Source organism: Rattus norvegicus, chromosome 6 (genome assembly GCF_021556685.1).
Source record: "Rattus norvegicus strain SHRSP/BbbUtx chromosome 6, alternate assembly SHRSP_T2T, whole genome shotgun sequence".
Lineage (NCBI taxonomy): Eukaryota > Metazoa > Chordata > Mammalia > Rodentia > Muridae > Rattus > Rattus norvegicus.
The window spans coordinates 124084568-124105583 of NC_141539.1; the positions used below are offsets into that span (position 1 = coordinate 124084568).

Consider the following 21016-nt stretch of genomic DNA (forward strand, 5'->3'; position numbering starts at 1 on the left):
TCTGAATATTGCCCCCCCCCTCACCAAGTGTAATAATAGTTTTTTTCTAGAAAATAATCTTTTTACTGTCATTTGACAATATATATCAATCCCATAATGATACTTGAGGTTAGACTTGAACTCAGATCAAGGCTATACATTACTTCATCCTGATTACCTGTGGAATAAAATTTGCAAATGAGAAACCATGAAAGGGAAGAAGAATGGCTCCCCAGGCCTAGAAAGAGCAAGGTGAAACCAGGTAACCTGTAGGCCATTGTCCTCTGCGCGACCAGCAGTGGTCGCCAGAGCACAGGTTCCGGACCCCGCCCCCTGCCCGGGACTGCGCGCGCATGCGTGTGCACACACGCATGCGCGTTGGCTCCCACTTGCACGGGGGCGCCAGCAGGGGCGGGGACGCGCACGGCGGAGGCGGAGCGGCGGCCTAGGGGGGCAGGCTGCAGGGTGGCAGCCCGCGGCGGGTTCCAGGTAACCGAGGCGCCGCGCAGTGTTGACCTGGCCGCCCGCCGCCGAGCCATGGAAATCGGCACCGAGATCAGCCGCAAGATCCGGGTGAGGCCCGCGTTGGCGGGCGCTGGGCATGGCGGGCAGGCGGTTGCCAGGAGTAACGGGGCGGGTGGGCCCGGCCTGCCGCGTCTTCTCCTCGCGGGCCGCCTCTGACTGAGCGCAGGCGCGGCGGTCGGCTCCCGGGACGGCGGCGGGTCCTTGAGAGCCACAGGGGCGGCGGCTGTAGAAAGCACGGCGCGCGGGGAACGGGAGGCGGGCATCCCCTCCCCCTCCTCCCGGGGGCGCGGAGCTGCCCTCTCACTGTCGCGGTTTTCTCTCTCCCTCAGAGTGCCATTAAGGGGAAATTACAAGAATTAGGAGCTTACGTGGGTAAGTTGATTCTCGTCATTCGCCTCAATATAATGTAGGGCTTGTAGCTGACTTGTGTCTGAGTGACTCTGCCCAAAGCCCTTTGGGTGGTCTACCTTGAAATCCCTGGTTTCCTCTACTGTCGTTTCATTGAACCATCTATAGCAGCATCCCCGAGTTCCCTTCCCCCATCTCCCGTCTAAGACGTTATTCTGAAATAGTCTAGCCTTTCCCCCCTTCTGAAGCTGTCTGGTTTTTTTTGTTGTTGTTGTTGGTGGTGGGTTTTTTTGACCCATGTTTGTCCGAATCTTGTACTGTTTTTCCTGTTGTTACTTTCGTCATGACCTTTGAGATCTTTTCTCTCTCTCATTTTGGATATGAACGTTAGTTGCTTCTGGCATTTGCTACAGAGCTGGTTCAGTAAGTTTTATGTTTTATGGGTTTGTTTTTTTTTTAATGTTCTTCCTACTCGAACCTGACAGTGGTGATTTCATTTGCCCCTCTCCCCCAGGCCTCCCAGAATGAGTGTGTTAACTCTGGGTTAGGCAGTGTTTAGCTGTTACACATATAAAGTAAAAATCGCCATTAAAATGTAAATGATGATATCCCAGTTGTACAAATAGAAACAAAGGCTTTGAGTAGTTGAATAGGGTTGGGGGTAGAGGCCTGTCTGACTCCACTCATGGTGGCTTGAGGTGTAAATTATGGGTACCTTAAGGTAGTAATTCAGGCCTGAGACCCTTACTGACTTCTGGAGTCAAATTTGTTTTCATAATAGTTAGATAATTCGACATGATACTATGTTTACACTTGGATTGTATGAAGTGAACTTAAAAGGTCACACCAGAGTTTACTAGAACTCTTGGTCAAATTGTAGTTAGTTTTTTTTTTTTTTAAAGTCAGTTCCATCTACAGTGTTATCAGTGAGACAGATAAAATAATGTTTTTAAAACTGGCTTCTCAGCTGTGAGGCCATGCCTTTAGTCCCAGAATTCTGGAGGCAGAGGCAGGAGTGTCTCTGTGAGTTCAAGGCCAGCTTACAGTCTACAGAGTAAAGCAGTTTACACACACACACACACACACACACACACACACACACACACACACACACTGAGCTGATACCATTGTTTTAAGAAAAGGCATTAGTGATTGCCAAGTAAGGTAGCTGCTATGAAGTGTCAATCTGTCACAGACTATTGTCATTTGGGACAAAGGGACCTCAGTTGAATAAATGCCACTGCAAGATTGGTCTGTGGGATTGATTGACATGGGAGGGTCCAGTTTACTCTGCCTGGTATCCTGGTTTGGTGTTGCTGGGTGCTTTAGGAAAGCAGGAAAAGTAGGCCAGTGAGCAGCACTTCTCCATGGTCTCTGCATCCCTTCCTGCCTCCAGGTTCCTGCCTCGTGTTCCTGACCTAATCTCCCTAGATGATGGACCATATGCTATAAGATGAAATAAACCTTTTGGTCACAGTGTTTTATCACAGTAGTAGAAAACTTTTTACATTCTAAACTGTGATAAATTGGTTTCGTGAACTTATAGGCCTGAAAAAAAGCCAATAGTTTTTATTGCCAATGACAAGTTGAACTTTCAAATGAAAATTAAAACTTTGAAAGTTTGGGTTTACCTCTGTGAACTTGAGAGCTTACCAGAACTGAAAGATTTTGTGGTGAAATTATGGAGGCACTAACAGTGTGACTTCATGTAATGAAATACCTTGGTTCACCAGTGAGCTAGCACCTTCTAAGTGACCACCACACATTACATTATGCAAAGGTAAAAGGCAATAAAGGTTGTATAGGTAGATTTTCTTGTAACAGTACAGAGAGTTAGGTGGTGTTATATTAAATTCCGTACCGCTAATAAACCACAGCGTGAATTTCAGTGTAGTGTCATAGGATATCCACGAGCTCTAGAGAGGCTGTTAAATACTCCAAGTACATATTTATGGGACTAGATTTTCTTTACATTCCTCAATATTAAACAACCTTATCACAGATTAAATGCAAAAGACAGATTAGAGTTCATTTGTCTTCTGGACATGATTCCAAGGCGATTTATGGAGTAGGAAGCAAGGCCATCCTCAAAACTACGCTTTTTGTTTGGGAAACTTTAGCCTCTAGAAAACCATCAACTTAATATAATTAAGCTATTAGCCTATAATCTGTACATTGATAATTAAATCCTTTACAAATTCTCCATTTTAGATTACATGGTTAATATTAGTAGGTACAGTTCACATCATCAGAAGGAGCCTGAGACTGAAGACGCTAAGAATTACTAGTTCATACACGACAGTTGGTAGGTGGGCAGGTGTTTTCAGGATTGATGCAAAACTCCTCGTGGATATGAAAAATAAAGCTGAACCAGAATTTTATTAGTTTTAATTGCTTTTTTCTTTAATGCTTAGTGGGTTCCTGCTGTGAGAGATGCATTGCACGTGTACAACTGTGTTAGTGATGGCCAGTGTGAAGTTCAGGTGTGTTATTAAGATACATTCAGGACTGCCACTGAAGTTCAGAAATTCCAAAAAAGATTTTTTAGTTTGTAAAAGATTCCCTTGTGTTTCTTTCTGAAAATACTGCTGGGATGGGTGGCAGTATTACTACTCTTTATAAATAAATGAAATATGGAGAGAGCTACATTAGTGGCTGTCAGCAGGTTGATGATTGGGACCTTAAGTTTGGGGTTCTTGGTGCTTCTGTTAAACTTTATGAAAATACTTAACTGAAGAATAGCTGAGAGCCAGAGCCTCTGTGGAATGCCAGGGAGTCTTCACATTCCATCAGCTTCTTCCCTTCTGCTGCTTTTCAAACTTTTCTTCTATGGGTACCCCTTTTCTTCTTCCTCTTTACTTAAACCTAGGACCCTCGTAAACTCTTAGCACCATTGCACTCCCAAATTGGAAATTCCTTAAGATTAACAGTTTCATGTTGGGTTCTAGAGGAAAGCCTGCAGTTTAATATCCATAATTTGAGCTAACAAATGTCATTCTTCAACTCTGAAGTAAAGCAAAGTCTTTTGTTTATGCTTAAGTTAGTTACCTTATTTGCAGATGGTATATTTCACTGTCCAGAACACGATAGCTTTTGTTTTTAGAGATGGGGTCTTATACTGGGTCACTCACTCCAGCTGACCTGCTACAAAGCTGTGCCAGCCTCAAGCTGCTCCTCCTGTTTCAGTCTCCTGGGTGCTGGGGTTACAGTCAACGCCCCTGCTGGTAGTCACAGTTTCTCATATTTCTTTATGCTTAAAAAGAATCCCAGAGTTCTGGAAGGTTAAGCAAACAATCCCTCAATAAATATTTGAGTATTTTTCAAAGTGGAGTACAAAGAAGAACCTCCTTGCAGGCGAAATAGTTAGTGGTGTAGCTGTGACAATTCAGTTTTCATTCATGTGCTTGAGATGAGAGCTTCTCTGAACCTTCTCAGTGATTACTGTTGTCTTCTATCCCCAGTAGGCTAATTTGAATGTATTTCAGAGACCTCTCTGACTCTGGAAGAATATTTTATGACCAGATGCTAATTTTGCACTAGATTCTTAATTATCATTGCATTGTCTACTGAGAAGACAACTTGTGAATTTTAAAGGCTTTGCTGAGAAATGATTGATAGTTTATATTGCACATATGTGTGTTTTTATATAAGTGTATTTGGCATATCTTGATGTGTATCCTCTTAAAACCATCACCAGTCAATTTGATAAATCTTCTGGACTTGGTATAGCTCATTAGAGACTGCCTAACATTATACACAAGATCCCTTGCTTGAATCACTAGCATCTCTTTAAAAAAAAATAAATAAAAAAAAAAGAACTGAACATATTTATTCATACTTCTTCCTAAATTTACATAGTTACTCTGGCTTTGTAACCTGTTCTTAATGCCTTTCCTTGTCCCCGTTCTATACCAAGACAATCACTGATCTTATAAAACTTTAGAGTTATAAATTGATATAGTGACAGCAGTCATTTCATTGGTACTGTGAAAGAAAAATTACCTGTATCTCAGCAGTCTTATCTGTTTACCCTGAGTTACTAGTGTTGGATCACGGTATGATATATAAATAAAGATTAGCTTATGTATTACAAGTACATTGGGAGCTTTTGTTGAAACTTTAGCAAAACAAAGATTGAGCACTTGTTACTTCATTTTCTCACTTACTGCATGCTTCCTCGAAGTACTGCCTTCTCTTTTGGTCCAGCTTCTGTAAGAGTTTGGAATCTTTACCTTTTCTTTTTAAAAATGATTTATTACTTTTATGTGCACTAGCATGCATGTCTGTATTAGGGTGTTGGATCCCATGGAACTAGAGTTACAGACGGTTGTGAGTTGCCATGTGTGTGCTAAGAATTCAACCCAGGGCTTCTGTAAGAACAGCCAGTGCTCTTAACAGTTGAGCCATTTCTTTAGCTCCTAGATGTTTTTCCCTTGAAACAAATTTCTGGCAGATGAACCTTTCTGTTCATGTAGAAATTATGAATATTTTAGATACTAAGGAAATTTTCATAAAGATGTGTTTGAAGCTGGGTGTGGAGTTGTATGTCAATATCTCAGTATTTGGGAGGACATAGGGAGGAAGATCATGAGTTTTAAGATTACCCCCTTGGGATAGAGGCAGACACACACACACACACACCTACACACACCCCGACTTTTCTCAAAAAGAAATTAGATTTCCTCATGACTTTGCTTCCTTATTAAAATGTCCTTGGGCTTTTTACCTGCAGTTACGTGTAGGGTTGCCACTGTCAGGATGAATGAAGTTGAGTTGCCATTTAACTGTTCTCCATCCTTTGGTCTTTGGTATTAATAACTGAACTCTTGATATTATACCTGCTATAGAGTTTTGTGTAGTTTTAGTGTATGTGGTGTTGCTAGAAGTTTATAACACGGAGTAAAGTAAATAACCTTAACTGAGTAGAAAGAAGTGTATTCTCTAAGTGACATGAATACTGTTTTGAACAGAAAACTAAACAATGCAATCAGTTATTGGGGACTTCTAGAAGTGTCTGAAATTGAAGGACATTAAAAAGATTTCTTTCAAAAAACCAGTACATTTCCCCAATTGATTTCATGACCCAGTATGCCTAGTTTTATAACTAGAAATGAATCAGTTTTTTTCCAATTCCTGGCCTTCTAAAAGTGGAAGTACTTGTGGGGTAAAGGGGAAAATGGTAGCTGAGCTTTCTTCTCCAGCCTCTGTTGGAGTGAAGTTTGAGCTATCAAAGCTACTTCTCTGTTTTCAAGCACAATGATTTTGAGCAAAAACAAATATTGAGAAGACATTTAAAAATTTGGTATACTTTTCCTTTTAAATAGATGAAGAACTTCCTGATTACATTATGGTGATGGTGGCCAACAAGAAAAGTCAGGACCAAATGACAGAGGACCTGTCCCTGTTTCTAGGGAACAACACAATTCGATTCACCGTATGGTATGTTTCTGAATATCTGTGCCTTGGAGCAAAGCCAGAGTTGGTATTCTGTCTAGAAAGAGATGTTCTGTAGTCCGTGAGGTTCGTTGTGGAGAGGCTGGCTGTGAGCTGTAAAGCACAGCCTCTGGAGGCTTCTCCATCTGTAAATGGGACTTGTAAATCATCTGCATATATAATTGTGAGGATAACCTAGCCATTGCATACAGAGTGCAAGCAGATATGCCTGTACCATAGGAGCCCTTGATGTATGTTAGCCATTTTTACATCTGTCACCTTCTACAGTTCATCATTGCCACTAGCGCCATGCACAGCAAGCACAACCACTTACAGTGAACATCACATTTTGAGCTAGGCTGGCTTTTCCCCTTTATGGGGAAGATTTTTTTCTTTTCGTTTTGTTTTTATTTTAAGCCATTTTTCTTTTCCTGACACATGCATGTGCTCATTTGACAAACATCTCAGTCACTTTCACAGTTTGGAATTTGAGCAACTTGATTTTTGCATATAAAAATGACTCATGATTTGTACTACCCTTTATCAAACCACATGTGTCCTTAGGTGAGAAGAAGCGAAAGAAAGCTTGAGTTTAAGAAGGCCAGCTCGGTTGTCAGGCTTAAGGCAGAGTGAGAAAGGGGAAGGATCATGATATGGCTGACACAGATAGAAATACTCATCAGAGGGCCCACAGACTACAGACCCATCAGCTACAGGGAAAGCTGATGGGGCAGGGCTGAGTGAGCACTTAGCCTGGTTAGTTTGACTTGGAGGCACTGAGGGAATAGTGTCTGCTCATGCCTTGACTCCTAAAGACAGTCTTCATAGTCTCTTTGGCAACTGCATATGGCCAAACTACTTTGAAAATCTGAGCAGAATTTACTGCTTTATATTGCTCAGTTTTGGAGACATTATCAAGAGTACAGTGATCTTACATTGTGGATGTATACCCTACTTAATATAGTTCTCAAATGCTCATGGTGTTTTTGATTGAAGAAATTATACTATGGTTGTGAACACTTCTATTTTAAAGTCATCTCTGGTCTAAGACTTTGTTTCGTTTATAAGCATTGTTGTGAGCTGGCCTTTGGTTAAACCTTTAGATCACTTTGAGTTTTCAGTTCAGCTAATCTAAACCAGAAGAGTGACCTGGTAGGTTCTTTTTCACATGACTTAATGGACTGTGTAAGAAAGTTCGTAAACCAGTATTCCATTTGCTGAATCAAAATGAGTTTCTCATCTTGCTACAAATGCAGTTTCACATGTATAGTTGCAATGAATCATTTCTTCACTTTGGTACTTTCACCAGTGTTTATGAGTGTTCAACAGACGATAGCAATTTTTACTTGTTTTTTGTTAGTATATGTATGTGTTTGCATATGTAAATACACAAGATGTGCACGCATGCATGTGTATGTGTGTTTTATATTTGTAGGCCTGATTTGACATTGGTGTCTTGCTGGAACACGTTCCACTTTGTTTGTTGAGAGGGGGTCTCTCACTGAATCCAGAGCTTACTAGTTACTTTTAGTTTATCTAGACAGCTTGTCCCAAGATCCTGCCTTATGAGTGCTGGTATTACAGGTGGCTTCCAACGCCCAGCTTTTTTATGGGATTTGGGAATCAACTCTGAACCTAGTCACATCTGAACCTAGTGTGTAAAGTCGTGTTGTCACATGTCTGTCATCCTACGTCCTTCTCTTCTTCTCCCAGCCCAGCCCTGTTCTGGTGTTTTTTGCTATCAGTTTTATAACTTAACACTGAGGTCTCCCCACTCCATCCTTTTTTTCGGGGGGGGGGAACCCTGAAATAATTGTGTTGACGAGAAAACATGTTAATGGAGCCTAAATAGAACAATAGAAAACTCTGGTGTGTTTTGGGAAGATGGCTGTGCAAAATTGCCTTCTATGTAGCTATTAAGAAGAGTTATGTTAAAGCAAAGTTGTATCCTGTTTGCTTAATTTTGAAAATAAGAGTTATAGTAAAATTGGACAGCATGTTTTGAAATTCTTTTACTAACTTTATTCATCTTTCATTGGTACATTGTCCAAGAAGCCATTAGCTTCGGTATTAGGGTGTGTAGACGAGGAGTTGACTGTGTGCTTAGCATGTGTACACAGTCCTTAGTTTAACCCTGTAGGAAAGGTCAGGAAAGACGGCAGGGAAAGAGAGAACACACACACACACACACACACACACACACACACACACACACACACACACACACACACACACACACACACACACCCCAGCTGTAATAAACAGTATTATATGTTTGAGATACTTTTCTTATTTTACCATACGCTGTTTTGATCTTCAGTTATTAGGGAGCAAGGTGACATTTTTTAAATCAAGACTTGTCAGGGACTGGAGAGATGGCTCAGAGGTTAAGAGCACTGACTGCTCTTCCAGAGGTCCTGGGTTCAAATCCCAGCAACAACATGGTGACTCACAACCACCTGTAATGGGATCCGATGCCCTTTTCTGGTGTGTTTGAAGACAGTGACAGTGTACCCACATACATGAAATAAATAAATCTTTAAAAAAAAAAAAGACTTGTCAGGTGATGTTTTTGTCTTTTTTTTCTTTGGTTCTGGTTTTGGCAGTTGAACCCAGGGCCTTGTAAGTGTTTATTTCTAACATTCTGGATCTGACAACACAGTGTAATCCTAGCTATCTGGGAGGCTGAGATAAGAGGTTCACAAGTTAAAGGCCAGCCTAGTCAACTTAGACCCTGTCTCAAAAAGTAACAAGAGAGCCATTATAGTGTGTATCAGTGATATTAGAGTGCTTGTACGGTTTACATAAGGCCATAAGTTCAATTTCTAGTAATTTAGCTGCTATGCTGCTGAGCCGTCTTCCTTACCTGGGAGGGCAGTGGAAGTGGTGCTGCTGCTGCTGCTGCTGCTGCTGTTGCTGCTGCTGTTTCTTCTCCTCCTTTTTCTTCCTCTTCCAGAGGATAAATATTGAAAAAGTTGCTTTTTTTTATTCTTTGGTATTCATGTAAGGCCTTTTAAAGAAAAAGTAATGTGTGATTGGAAAGTTTGGTTTAATATCATTAAATGCTTTTGAAAGAGCTAATCTAGATGTAATGTCAACAGATTTAGAGTGGCAATTGGAATACAATTTTTGTTAAGGTGTTTTGTTTGTTTGTTTGTTTGTTTTTTAGGCTCCATGGTGTATTAGATAAACTTCGTTCTGTTACAACTGGTAAGATATATAAAATTGATAGCTTTCTGAAATCTCTGCTTGTTACAGCGTGTGATCCTTTATAAAGTTATTCATTTATGCTGTAGTGGAAGAGCATTGGTAACTTTAGAATTAGTGGTTCATTTAAATGTAAAGAGAGCTGTGATTTGACAGTACTGAGCAACAGTGTCATGTACCAAAGGAAGCAATCATAAATGTGCACAGGCTTTAACCTTAAAGATACCTCACTGCGTTATAATTGAAAGTTATCTAAAGGTCTGGTGATAATAAACTAGGTAAACTATTATGGTGTGTAAGAATACCATTCAGCTACTAAAAGCAATGTGGAATGAGATGAGTGCACACGCACAATAAGTAACCTAGTATTTAAAACATAAGTGAATACTCTTGCAATATAATGATAATAATTGACTGTTGAGGGTCTTCTTATTTAAAAATCCCATGCCCATACTCTCAAGTGCCTTTTAACCCCTAGTGCTTAAAATCTATTTTAAAATCTCTTAATAAACTCCAGCTCTGCTATTAAACTATCAGATTTGAGGAACTAGAGCTATAACTCCATTGATACAGTGCTTGCCTAGCAAGCAAAAAGCCCCACGCTTAGTCCCTGTCATTGAAAAACTGCAAAAGTGGTACTTGCTCAGCATCCTGATACTCCAGAGGTGGAGCCAGGAGAATCAGAAGTTCAAGGTCATCCTTTCTAGTATTCAGTCAGCCTGGGCTTCATGAAACTCGTTTTTGCCTTTTTAAAAACAACAACAAAAACCAAAAAACAGACCTTGGAGTTATTAATTAAAAGAAAATCCTTTCTATATTAAATATATTGCTTTTGAATTATTGGTGAGGGGGAGGAGAGATAAGGAAAAAATTACCAGAATCATGTGTTTTCTTTTGCAGAGCCCTCTAGTCTAAAGTCTCCTGATACCAGCATCTTTGATAGTAACGTGCCTTCAAACAAGAGCAGTTTTAGTCGGGGAGATGAGAGAAGGCATGAAGCTGCCATTCCTCCCCTTGCCGTTTCTAGCTCTAGACCTGAGAAAAGGGATTCCAGAGTTTCTACAAGTTCACAGGAGCACAAATCCACTAACGTCAGGTAAAAGTCCAGTGCCTACTACAGCCAGATGGGTGTATAAATCCATTAGTTCCTATTTTCAGCAATTTTTGGAAATAAATAATCATGGACTAGTTATTCCTTGTCATTTATTATTACAAAATACCTGATTTGACATGTTAGAGGAAGAAAAGGAAGAGGAGGAGGAGGAGGAAGAAGAGGAGGAGGAGGAGGAAGAAGAAGAAGAGGAGGAAACTTGTTTTTGGTTCAAAGTTCAGAGGGCTCTTAGTTCATCCCAGCAGCAGACTATAGAGTCATGGTAGCAAAACCATATGAAAGAGATTCCTAACATTGTAGTGGATGAGGGAGCAGAGAAAATGAAACCAGAACCTGGGTTGGATATTATCAGCAATGGTCTGTTCCTACACACTAGTGACTGTGTTGGCCAGTTGGGCTCTACCTCCTAAAAGGATCCGTAGCCTTGAAATGAGCATAGTGAGCTAGGGATCAAGTATTGAATACATGAGCAAGTATGGAACATATCCTTTTTTTAAAATGTGTATAGGTGTTTTACCTGCATGTTTGTGAATCCTATGCATATCTGGTGCCTCTAGTGGCCAGAAAAAGGAATAGGATCCTTGGTGCTGGAGTCACCATTTGGGTACTGGGATCAAACTCATATCCTCTGGAAGAGTAACTAATGCTCTGGCCATCTCCTTAGCCTCCTTCCAATTCAGACCATACCCAATTGTGAGCAAGTTTTTGAATAAGCTAATGGTGATCAGAATGTGCTTTTTTTTTATTTGACATTTAGTAAATAAAAATTTAAAGTATGAGGGCTGGGTGTGGTAGTATAAACCTTTAAATTTTTTTCACTTGATGTATATGGATGTCTGTATTTGTGCACCATGTCTTGTAGCACCCATGGAGTTCTCCACAGGTCTTTGGAGCCTCCGGAACTGAAGTTATGTATAGCTATTAGTTGTTGTGTGAGTACTGGGAATGAAACCTGGATTATCTGGAAGAGTAGCCAGTTCTCAAAATCACTGAGCCCTCTAGCCCTAGTACAGGCCTTTAATCCCAGAACTTGGAGGTAGAGGTAGGTGGATGTATGTCAAGCCAGCCAGAGCTACATAGTGAGACCCTATTTCCAAAAAAATAAAACTTAAAAGAATGACTATAATTTGAAAGTAGTGAATATTTTAAAAACTCTACACTTCCTCATTAGAAATTTTTTTGAATAAATATTCTTTGAAGATTAGCGGATAATAATAGTTTTGGCATAATGCTGTGCTTTTCTTCATTTATAGACATTCATATGATGATGGAGCTTCCACCAGGCTAATGTCAACAGTGAAACCTTTGAGGGAGCCAGCACCCTCTGAAGATGTGATTGATATCAAGCCAGAACCAGATGATCTCATTGATGAAGACCTCAATTTTGTGCAGGAGAATTCCTTATCTCAGAAAAAACCTACAGTGACACTTACATACGGTTCTTCTCGCCCTTCTATAGAAATTTATCGACCACCTGCAAGTAGAAATGCAGACACTGGTACTCATTTAAACAGGCCGCAACTTCAGCAGCAGCAAAGCAGTACCCATACTGCCAAGCAGCTGGATGGACAGAGCAGCCAGGTGTATGAAGCAGGACGGTTGTGTGAACCAGAAGTACTTGGCAGCGTAGAAGATACTTATAGCCCTTTCTTCAGAAACAACTTGGATAAAATGAATATTGAGGTTTGTATAGATGTATGTAGATTCTGGCTTGCTAGGCTAGAGATTGGCAGTTGCAGATTCCAAATATAACTTGTGTAACTAAACACGTTGTGTGTTTCTCTTAAACAGTTCCTCTCAGACTGGCTCTCTAAAGAGGTTTTTATGTCCTGCACATGTGCCTCGTGACTTTGGCATTTGGAGTTAGCTTTTCTTTTTGGTATCTATGTAGGGTGTCAGTTTTAGGTTTAAGCAACCACATAACTCACTTTCAATAGTTCCCTTAACAGTGCTCTGTGCAACTGTTAAAAAAATAAATTTAGGGCTGGAGAGACGGCTCAATGGTTAAGAGGCACCGACTGCTCTTCCAGAGGTCTTGAGTTCAAATCCCAGCAACTACGTGGTGGCTCACAACCACGATCTCTGTAATGAGATCTGATGCCCTCTTCTGGTGTGTCTGAAGACAGCGACAGTGTACTTACATATATGAATAAATAAGTCTTTTTAAACATTTTTTTAATTTATTTTTTAGAATTTTAGAATTTAAAAAGTTTTTTTTGAGTTAGCTATTTCAGGAGGCATTTTCATTTTTTATAAGAAAGCCACTCCTTTCAGTTCTTAAGTTCATCTTAAAATAAAAACAAATATTCTTGTGATAGAACTTCATTTTCAATGCAAGGTAAGCTTAAATTTATCTCGTTGTAGGAGGAAAACTTTCGGAAGAGAAAGTTGCCTGTGGTAAGTTCAGTTGTTAAAGTAAAAAGATTTAGCCATGATGGAGAAGAGGAGGAAGAAGATGAGGATTATGGGACCCGGGTAGGAAGCTTGTCCAGCAGTGTGTCAGTACCAGCAAAACCTGAGAGGAGGTATGTGACCATAGCAGTAAATTAATCTTAAACTGCTTGATGTAGCTACAGGGTTTTCGTCTGTTTCTTTGACAGTGCTGGGGAAGAAACATGGGTGCTGTGCATGCTGATAGTAGATAAGTGCTCTGGTACTAAGCTGTCGACAGCATCACCTGGGTTTTGGAATAGGGCTTGCTTAAAATTGGAGAGAATTGCAGAGACTACTAGAAATTAGTGAGAGAAAATGTTAATACAGAGTCATCTTTGAAAAAGCTAATTGATATGTTCTAAAAACTATAACTGCTGTGTTTAAAACAGGCTATATAGTAACGACATAATAGGTAATAAAGAACTGAAATTTAAAACATTATAAAAATACCTTTTTTTAAAACTCTTTTAGACCTTCTCTTCCACCTTCTAAACAAGCTAACAAGAATCTAATTTTGAAGGCTATCTCTGAAGCTCAAGAGTCTGTAACAAAAACAACTAACTATCCTGCAGGTAATTTCAATGTAGTATGTTTGTACTGGTAAAAGATTGCTTCTTTAAGTTAAGCATGCTTGTCTTAATGTGTAAAGATTCCTATTAAGTAATAAAACCAGCATGGTTTTAAAAGATTTTACCAGTTTGAGAAACTGTCATAGCAGTTCTTTGAGCATAATAAAATCTTCACATGCATAAACTTGATAATGTCCACAAATTATAAAGGGAATTTTGACAAAAGTGAGACTTTCATATTAATACCATTTAATTCCATATTGTATATGTACTTATGTATAAAAGGAACAAAATTGGATAATAGTTCCTACGGTAGAGAAATGCTGTGCTGGGCAGAGTGAACTCACACATGGCCTTATGCATGCTCAGAAAGCCTTGTTCCCCTGAACCACGTCCCCAGACCCAAGAAAGACATGTTTAAAACTGCTATATGAATACACCAGTCTCTTTTCCTTTGGTGGAATCTAGTAATAAAATGCCAGGCAGAGAATTGTTATGTTCTTACCCTAATTAAAATAGAAGCTCTGAAATTGTTTGATGTCAAATTTTGAGGTGTCGAGTCTTTATAACAAAATTTTCTTATTGAATGCTCATTCTAAACTGGGAGTGGTGAGTGGTTTGTGTTGCTATTACATTCTGTGCACCTTTTCATCTGCTGGAGCCAGTGAAACATTCTGTGGTACTCAGCTGATAGGAATTACCAGCTCTGAAATTATCTTCAAGTTTTTTTTTTTTTAAATGGATTTATTTATTATATAGGAGTACACTGTAGCTGTCTTCAGACACACCAGGAGCACGCATCAGATCTTATTACAGATGGTTGTGAGCCACCATGTGGTTGCTGGGAATTGAACTCAGGACCTCTGGAAGAGCAGTCAGTGCTCTTAACCACTGAGCCATTTCTCCAGCCCTTCAAGTTTTTACTATGAATTTGGTGGATGTTCTCACAGTATTCTTCTGTTTGCCCTTTGTCACACATCATGGTTTCTTGAATTGAAGTGAACAATTTTTGGTACTTATCTACCTTCTTCTCATCTCTCATTTACCCTTGAATTAAATAGATTTTAGCATATAGAATAAAGAAGATTAGGGAAAAGCCTGCACCTGCTCTAACAGTTTACCTCTTTACACTCACTCTTCTGATACAGCAGTTGCTTAGAATAAGAATTTTAAAGGATTTCCATGATCTTGAAACTTTGCTTTTTTAATTTTATGTTTATGAGGTTTTTGTACTTGCATGGAGGGCAGAAGAGAACACTGAATCCTCTGGAATTAGAGTTACTGATGGTTGTGAGCCACCATGTGGATGCTGGGATAGAACCTTTCTTCCTCTGGAAGAACAGCTATTGCAGAATTAATGTGCCTTCCCACTGAGAAATCATTCTAAGTACTCACAGATTAATAAAGGACATTGGTTCTGGCTAGTGCCAAAAGGAAACCAACCATGAACAGAAAAATGTACCCGTTACAGCTATGCTTTAGGCGCTCACCCTTAAATCATTGGAGGCCCATTTGGCAGCATATTACTGAGCAAATCTCTGGGGTGGGAGTTGGCGGTTGTTCTATTTTGTTTTATTTGAAACATGTTTTTTCTTTGTTGCTCTTGCTGTCCTGGAGCTCACTGGCCTCAAACTCAAAGAGATCATCTTCTTGTCTCTGCCTCCCAAGTGCTAAGATTCAAGGTGTGCACCACTACACCCCTTCTCTTAGTGAAAAAATTGTAATAGAAACATGTTCATAGCAAACCTAAATGTGAATTATGTTAGTGCTGTATAAACTGTCCTCTCTACAGTGTCTAACTTTAGTTAGCTGGTGACACTAAGTCTTTCTAACTTTAGTTAGCTAGTGACACTAAGTCTTAAGCTATGTCAGTGGCAACATTGCTTGAACTAAAGTCTCTGTGTGACTTATTTCCCAAGCAAGTTTAGTATCCCTCTGTGACATTTCAAGAGATAACATTGAACCTGGTTCTGTGTGCTGTGATCCTAGCACTTGGGAAACAGAGGCAAGAGATTAAGATCATTTTGAACTTAGTAGTAAAAGAATTTTTAAAAAGTTGCATTTAAACAATTCATTTTTTGCCTACTTAAGTTACAGTTTGGATCGCTTGTGAGACCATGGATCACTGCATCTGCTTATTTCATACATGACAGACATACACACACTCCAGTGTGTGTGTGCGCTTTTGTTTGTTTTGGGCTTTTAAAGTAGACAATCATTATGTGGTCCAGTCTGGCCCAGAACTTGCTGCAGTTCCACTGTGCTAGCCTCCTGAGTGCCAAGATTCAAGCTTTAGATGCTGCCTATACACAAGTAAGGCAAATAAGTTGAAGGTCTTTCTTGAGAACATTGTAAGAAAAACAGTAGTTCTTTTGTTTTGAATATCTTAAGTGTACTGAGCCCGAGGATGGGATTTGTATTTAACATGTGATGTTAACCACAGAGTTATGGAATTGTAACCATGGGTGTATTTCCTTTCTTTTGCTTTATGTAAAGTTCCACAGAAACAGACACTTCCAGTTGCTCCTAGAACTCGAACTTCTCAAGAAGAAGTGCTCGCAGAAATGGTCCAGGGGCAAAACAGGGCCCCCAGAATAAGCCCCCCAGTTAAAGAAGAGGAAGCAAAAGGAGATAATGCAGAAAAAATTGAAGGTAAGAGCTAAGCATCTCATCTTACACCTTACCCACGGGGTTCTAACCCTTTTCAGACAGATCGTGCTGGGCACTGGTTAGAGTGTGAAGAAAGCCGTGCCTGAGGTGCCCCAGGGACAGTTGCGCTGCCATGTGAATGCTGAGAACTGATCTCGAGTCAAACCACAAGTGCTCCTGACTGCCGAGCCATCCCGCTCGCCTCACCCCCACCTCCAGGGCTTTAAAAAAAAGACACGGGTTCCCCTTGTTCTTACACAGTTTTGTTTACCTGTTTTCTTCTCTTAGCTTGCCTACTTCTTACAATGGCTCACTCTTTCCTGAGCTGATCTGACTAGAGTGATTTTTGTCTAACCTGGCAAATGGTCTGGGTTTATCCTCCTTCTAAAAGTTTTAATTTGTATGTTCTCCTTTACTATTAGTTTCTAAAATCTCACTATGACAATGCTAATCAGTCACGTCAGTCATTTTGTAGATGGGTTTTTTTTTTATATATCATTTATTTGGAAATCTGTACTTTTCTTGGTAGGGACATATTTTTTGATAATTTTACTCTTCTTGTTTTTATTGTCTGTCAAGTGGCTTTGCTTTCTTTGGATTTTGTTTTTGAAAGAGAGTTTCACAATTTCACGTTGGAATTGAAGCAGCTGCTTAGCCTTGGCTGAGCTTGAATCTGGCTACCCTCATGCTTTGCCCTCACCTCTGAGTGCTAAGGTCACAGGTGTGCATCCCCGGGCCCAGCTCTGTGTTTAGACTTGTCTTGTTTTACACCTTAACAGGTGTCCTTCATCTGTGATTGCATTGCTCTCAGGAAAGCCATTGTAAGTTGTAGAGTGGCAGGAAGTTGAAAATACATTTAAATACCTTCTCTGCCTTTATAGCTTATTAGCGTCTTGTATTGCAGAGTACCAGTGCTGACTCTGATCAGTCGGCTGTATTTTTTTTTGTATTTACTCCTCTTTCTTCCCCCAACTTCTTCAAGATCCAACACCCAGCTCCCAGCCTCTCCCACCTTTGTGTCCTTATTTCCTCTTCTTGTCAGTAGCCCAATAGTTATGATCATGCTGTGGTATGCTAAAAGATGTCAGATCTCCACCACTAATAGATGTGGGTGCCCTACCAGTGACTTTCTTCAGAAACCATTAACCTGTCAGTAGCTCTTCAGCTATGAGTGTGGGCTTATGAACTGCTCCCTGTTGTTTCAGGATGGTGATTGTATTAATCCTGTGCACTCAGCCACAGCCGCATTATGAGTCCATGACCAGCAAACAGTTTTGTCCTGGTCTTTGTCTTCAGAATATAGAGAATTCACCAATTACCTCTGCCACTATCCTTCTAATCTAAGCCACTGTTTGTGATCTGGTCTAAGCCACTTCCCTAGATTATTGGGACAATGGCCTTCTAAATTGGTGTACTTTAAACCCTGCCTTCTTTCTCATTCTCTTTACATTTTTTAAATATTAAATTTAGATAATTTTGTATTCTTTCTTTAATTATTTATGTGAATACACTGTCACTGTCTTCAGACACACCAGAAGAGGGCAACGAATCCCATTACAGATGGTTGTGAGCCACCTTGTGGTTGCTGGAAATTGAATTCAGGACCTCTGGAAGAGCAGTCAGTGCTCTTAACTGCTGAGCCATCTCTCCAGCCCAATTTCTTATTCTTTTGAACAGAAATCTGACTCCTTCTCCACTCAGAACCCCCTGGTGGTCCCTATCACACTCTCAGTAATCATCAGTGTCTTCCCTGGTCTCTTCAGGTACCTTCTTGTCACTCCCCTCTAGTACTCTGTTCCACCTAGACCCCTATGTGTGTGTGTCTCTTTTGTACTTGTACATCTTCATTCTCAACCCTCCCCAAATTCCTTTTCTCCATCAAATAGATGAAAACTGAACCATTATTAAACTTTAAGTCTGTCCTTAGGAAGTTCATTTAAGGCTTTTTGTGTCTGCAGCCAGTATTTGTTGGTATATTTTCTGCTTTTCTGGGGTTGTCGAAACCTTACCTATCCTTAAATCATTGATATTTTAAGTGCACAATATTTGTGGTCACTTTAGAGTATGTACACTGAGTGTCTTATGTATAAATGATATCATACATAGTATTAACACAGTAATTTAAGGGTGATAGGATAAAAATTTAAATATTACTAATTTAACTGAAGTCTCGATATTTTCTTTGATATTTCATTGAATAATTTGCAAACCAGTGCTATATATTTTTTTAATTTTTTATTAGATATATTTCTTTACTTACATTTCAAATGTTATTCCCTTTCCCGGTTTCCTGTCCATAAGCCCCGATCCCCTCCCCCTCCCCCTCCCCTCCCCCTCCCCCACACGGGTATTCCCCCCATACATCCCCCTTACAGTTCCCCCCTCCCCCCCTATTCCCCTGCACTGGGGGTCCAACCTTGGCAGGACCAAGGGCTTCCCCTTCCACTGGTGCCCCAACAAGGCTATTCTCTGCTATATATGCAGTTGGAGCCCTGGATCGTCTTTGGGTAGTGGTTTAGCTCCTGGAAGCTCTGGTTGGTTGGCATTGTTGTTCTTATGGGGTTGCAAGCTCCTTCAACTCTTTCAGTCCTTTCTCTTAATTCCCCCAAAGGGGGTCCTGTTCTCAGTTCAGTGGTTTGCTGCTAGCATTGACCTCTGTATTGGACATGCTCTGGATGTGTCTCTCAGGAGAGATCTATATCCGGTCCCTTTCAGCATGCATTTTTTTAGCTTCATCAATCTTATCTAGTTTTGGTGGCTGTATATATACATATGGGCCACATGTGGGGCAGGCTCTGAGTGGCCGTACCAGTGCTATATTTTAAGATTTATTCACTTTCGTGTGCTTTTTTTTTTTTTAATGGTCTCTCCAAGAGGAAAAACTATATGTGCATATACAAATGTTAAATTTGTGATGGGGTTATATTCTAATAAACCCATGTCTTTTGTTTTTGTTTTCCCGATACTGGTCTCACTATATAGCTCTGACTGTCTTGGGATTCATTATGTAGACCATTTCTGACCTCAAACTCTCAGAGATCCCACCTGCTTCTGCCTCTGCCTACCCAGTGCTGGAATTAAAGGTGTGCCACTATTCCTAGCTAAACCCATGTCTTTTGAAAACGTTAATCATAAATTCCACCTCGATGTCAGGCATGGTGGTGCATGCCTGTAATACCAGATTCTTTTTTTTTTTTTTTTTTTTTTCCGTAAAGTATAGACTAGAGTTTATTCAGGGCATGGGGAGGGGAGTCAAGAGGGTGGTAGAGGCAGAGAAAGGCAGGGAAAAAGAGAGAGTAGAGAAGTAGAGGCTGGCCATGAGCACATGGAGAGAGAGAGGGGAAGGATGAGAGGACAGAGCAGGAGCAGGAAGGCAAGAGCAAGAGCATAATACCAGATTCTTAAGAGGCTAAAGTAAGAGAAGTGCAAATTCAGGGCCTACCTGGGCCATTTAAGATTATCTCAGAATAGAAAGTGAAATTACTGGGGTTATATCTCAGTAGAGTACCTGCATCAGTCCTACATACCCAAAACAAAAATAGCCTAGCTTGTAACCTGCTGAGATAGCAACATTATTCAATTTTAGATGGTCAGACTTATCTGACAGAAGGTCTCTTCTCAGAGTAGCTTAGGGTAACACACAGGAATGACTGCCTACTTTTGGGATCAGATGCTTTCAAATCTGTGTCTTGATGCTACAGCTGCCCAAATAAGAGTTATCTTATACTTGTCACTAGCCTATGTTAATGGTCACAGCACAGTGTATTCTGAGTGTGTCACTCTCACACCATGTAAAGTTGAGTGATCTGAAGCCATTAAAAATCATAAGACAGGTGCTCCTGTACTCGTTGTGCATTATACTAGACAGGAAGCATTGTGGAAGATTATTAGTAAAGAGGAGTATTAAGTTTTGGAGAAAGGAAAATCACATTTACCAATTTAGAAGGTAAGCATCAAAATGTTTTGTATTAGTGTAGTATTATAGGCAGTTTCATATCTACAAACAATTGGTATTTGAAGTGGTATTGTGTGTATAATGCATATATGTATAAAACAGTAATTAAACTGCATGGAGTTTTGTAACTGCTTTGTTTAATGGACACATAGAAACAAACACAGTAACATAGTGATTATGAAGTTGTTAGTATTAAATCCAAGCCTTGCCCCTTCCTAGCTGATACAAACCTTTCTTTGCCCTAATTTCCTGGTCTGTAAATAGGTGTAACAACAGTCTTACCTACTTCAACATTATAGTCAAGTTTTGTCTGTTGATGGATCTTCCATGGGACTCTGGATGGTTCTCAGTTTTGCATGTAAAGTTGGCATGAACACCATAAGCAATGCAGGGGTCATCTGCTATACTGTTGAGTCCCATGTGATTTGTTCTGTTAGACCACTGTTGTCTTGTCTTCTGGGTAGTTTGCTGCCCTGTGGTGAACCAACTGATTTGCAGACAGTGCTTAATTGAGGATATGCTATTGTTAACATCGACTCTGAATGAATGTTTGTTATGTGATCTTAAATTATATTTGAATTCAAAGCCTTGTGAGTTTTGTATACCGTCTATTTGAATTAAGATTTAAGGAATTGGAATAATTTATAGGTGATAGGGACATTTATAAAGATAAATATACACACAGGGCTTTTTTATTTGTTTGTTTTGTTGTTGTTATAGACAGGGTTTCTCTGTATAGCCCTGGCTGTCCTAGAACTCACCCAGTAGAGCAGGCTGGCCTTGATCTCAGATCCACCTGATGAAAGG

General features: G+C 40.1%; 1 protein-coding gene across 11 annotated transcripts in view; it reads left to right on the forward strand.

Moving 5' to 3' along the window:
* The first annotated feature begins 407 nt into the window (after positions 1-407).
* Positions 408-21016, forward strand: part of Zc3h14 (zinc finger CCCH type containing 14) — a 37728-nt gene continuing 17119 nt past the window's right edge. For 5 of the 11 annotated variants that reach the window (NR_197767.1, NM_001033951.2, NM_001434216.1 and 2 more), the window contains exons 1-9: positions 435-552; positions 834-876; positions 6177-6291; positions 9455-9495; positions 10393-10588; positions 11857-12286; positions 12968-13128; positions 13508-13608; positions 16102-16257. Coding sequence is in view for 8 of the 11 variants with exons in the window: in NM_001033951.2 (NP_001029123.2) it covers positions 517-552; positions 834-876; positions 6177-6291; positions 9455-9495; positions 10393-10588; positions 11857-12286; positions 12968-13128; positions 13508-13608; positions 16102-16257 (1279 nt within the window). In the remaining 3 variants the exon portion in view is untranslated. Of the gene's footprint in view, positions 553-833; positions 877-3265; positions 3336-6176; positions 6292-9454; positions 9496-10392; positions 10589-11856; positions 12287-12967; positions 13129-13507; positions 13609-16101; positions 16258-21016 lie in introns of those variants that run through there. The other 6 variants (XR_015621681.1, XM_087552244.1, XM_087552245.1 and 3 more) reach the window with 3 other exon arrangements.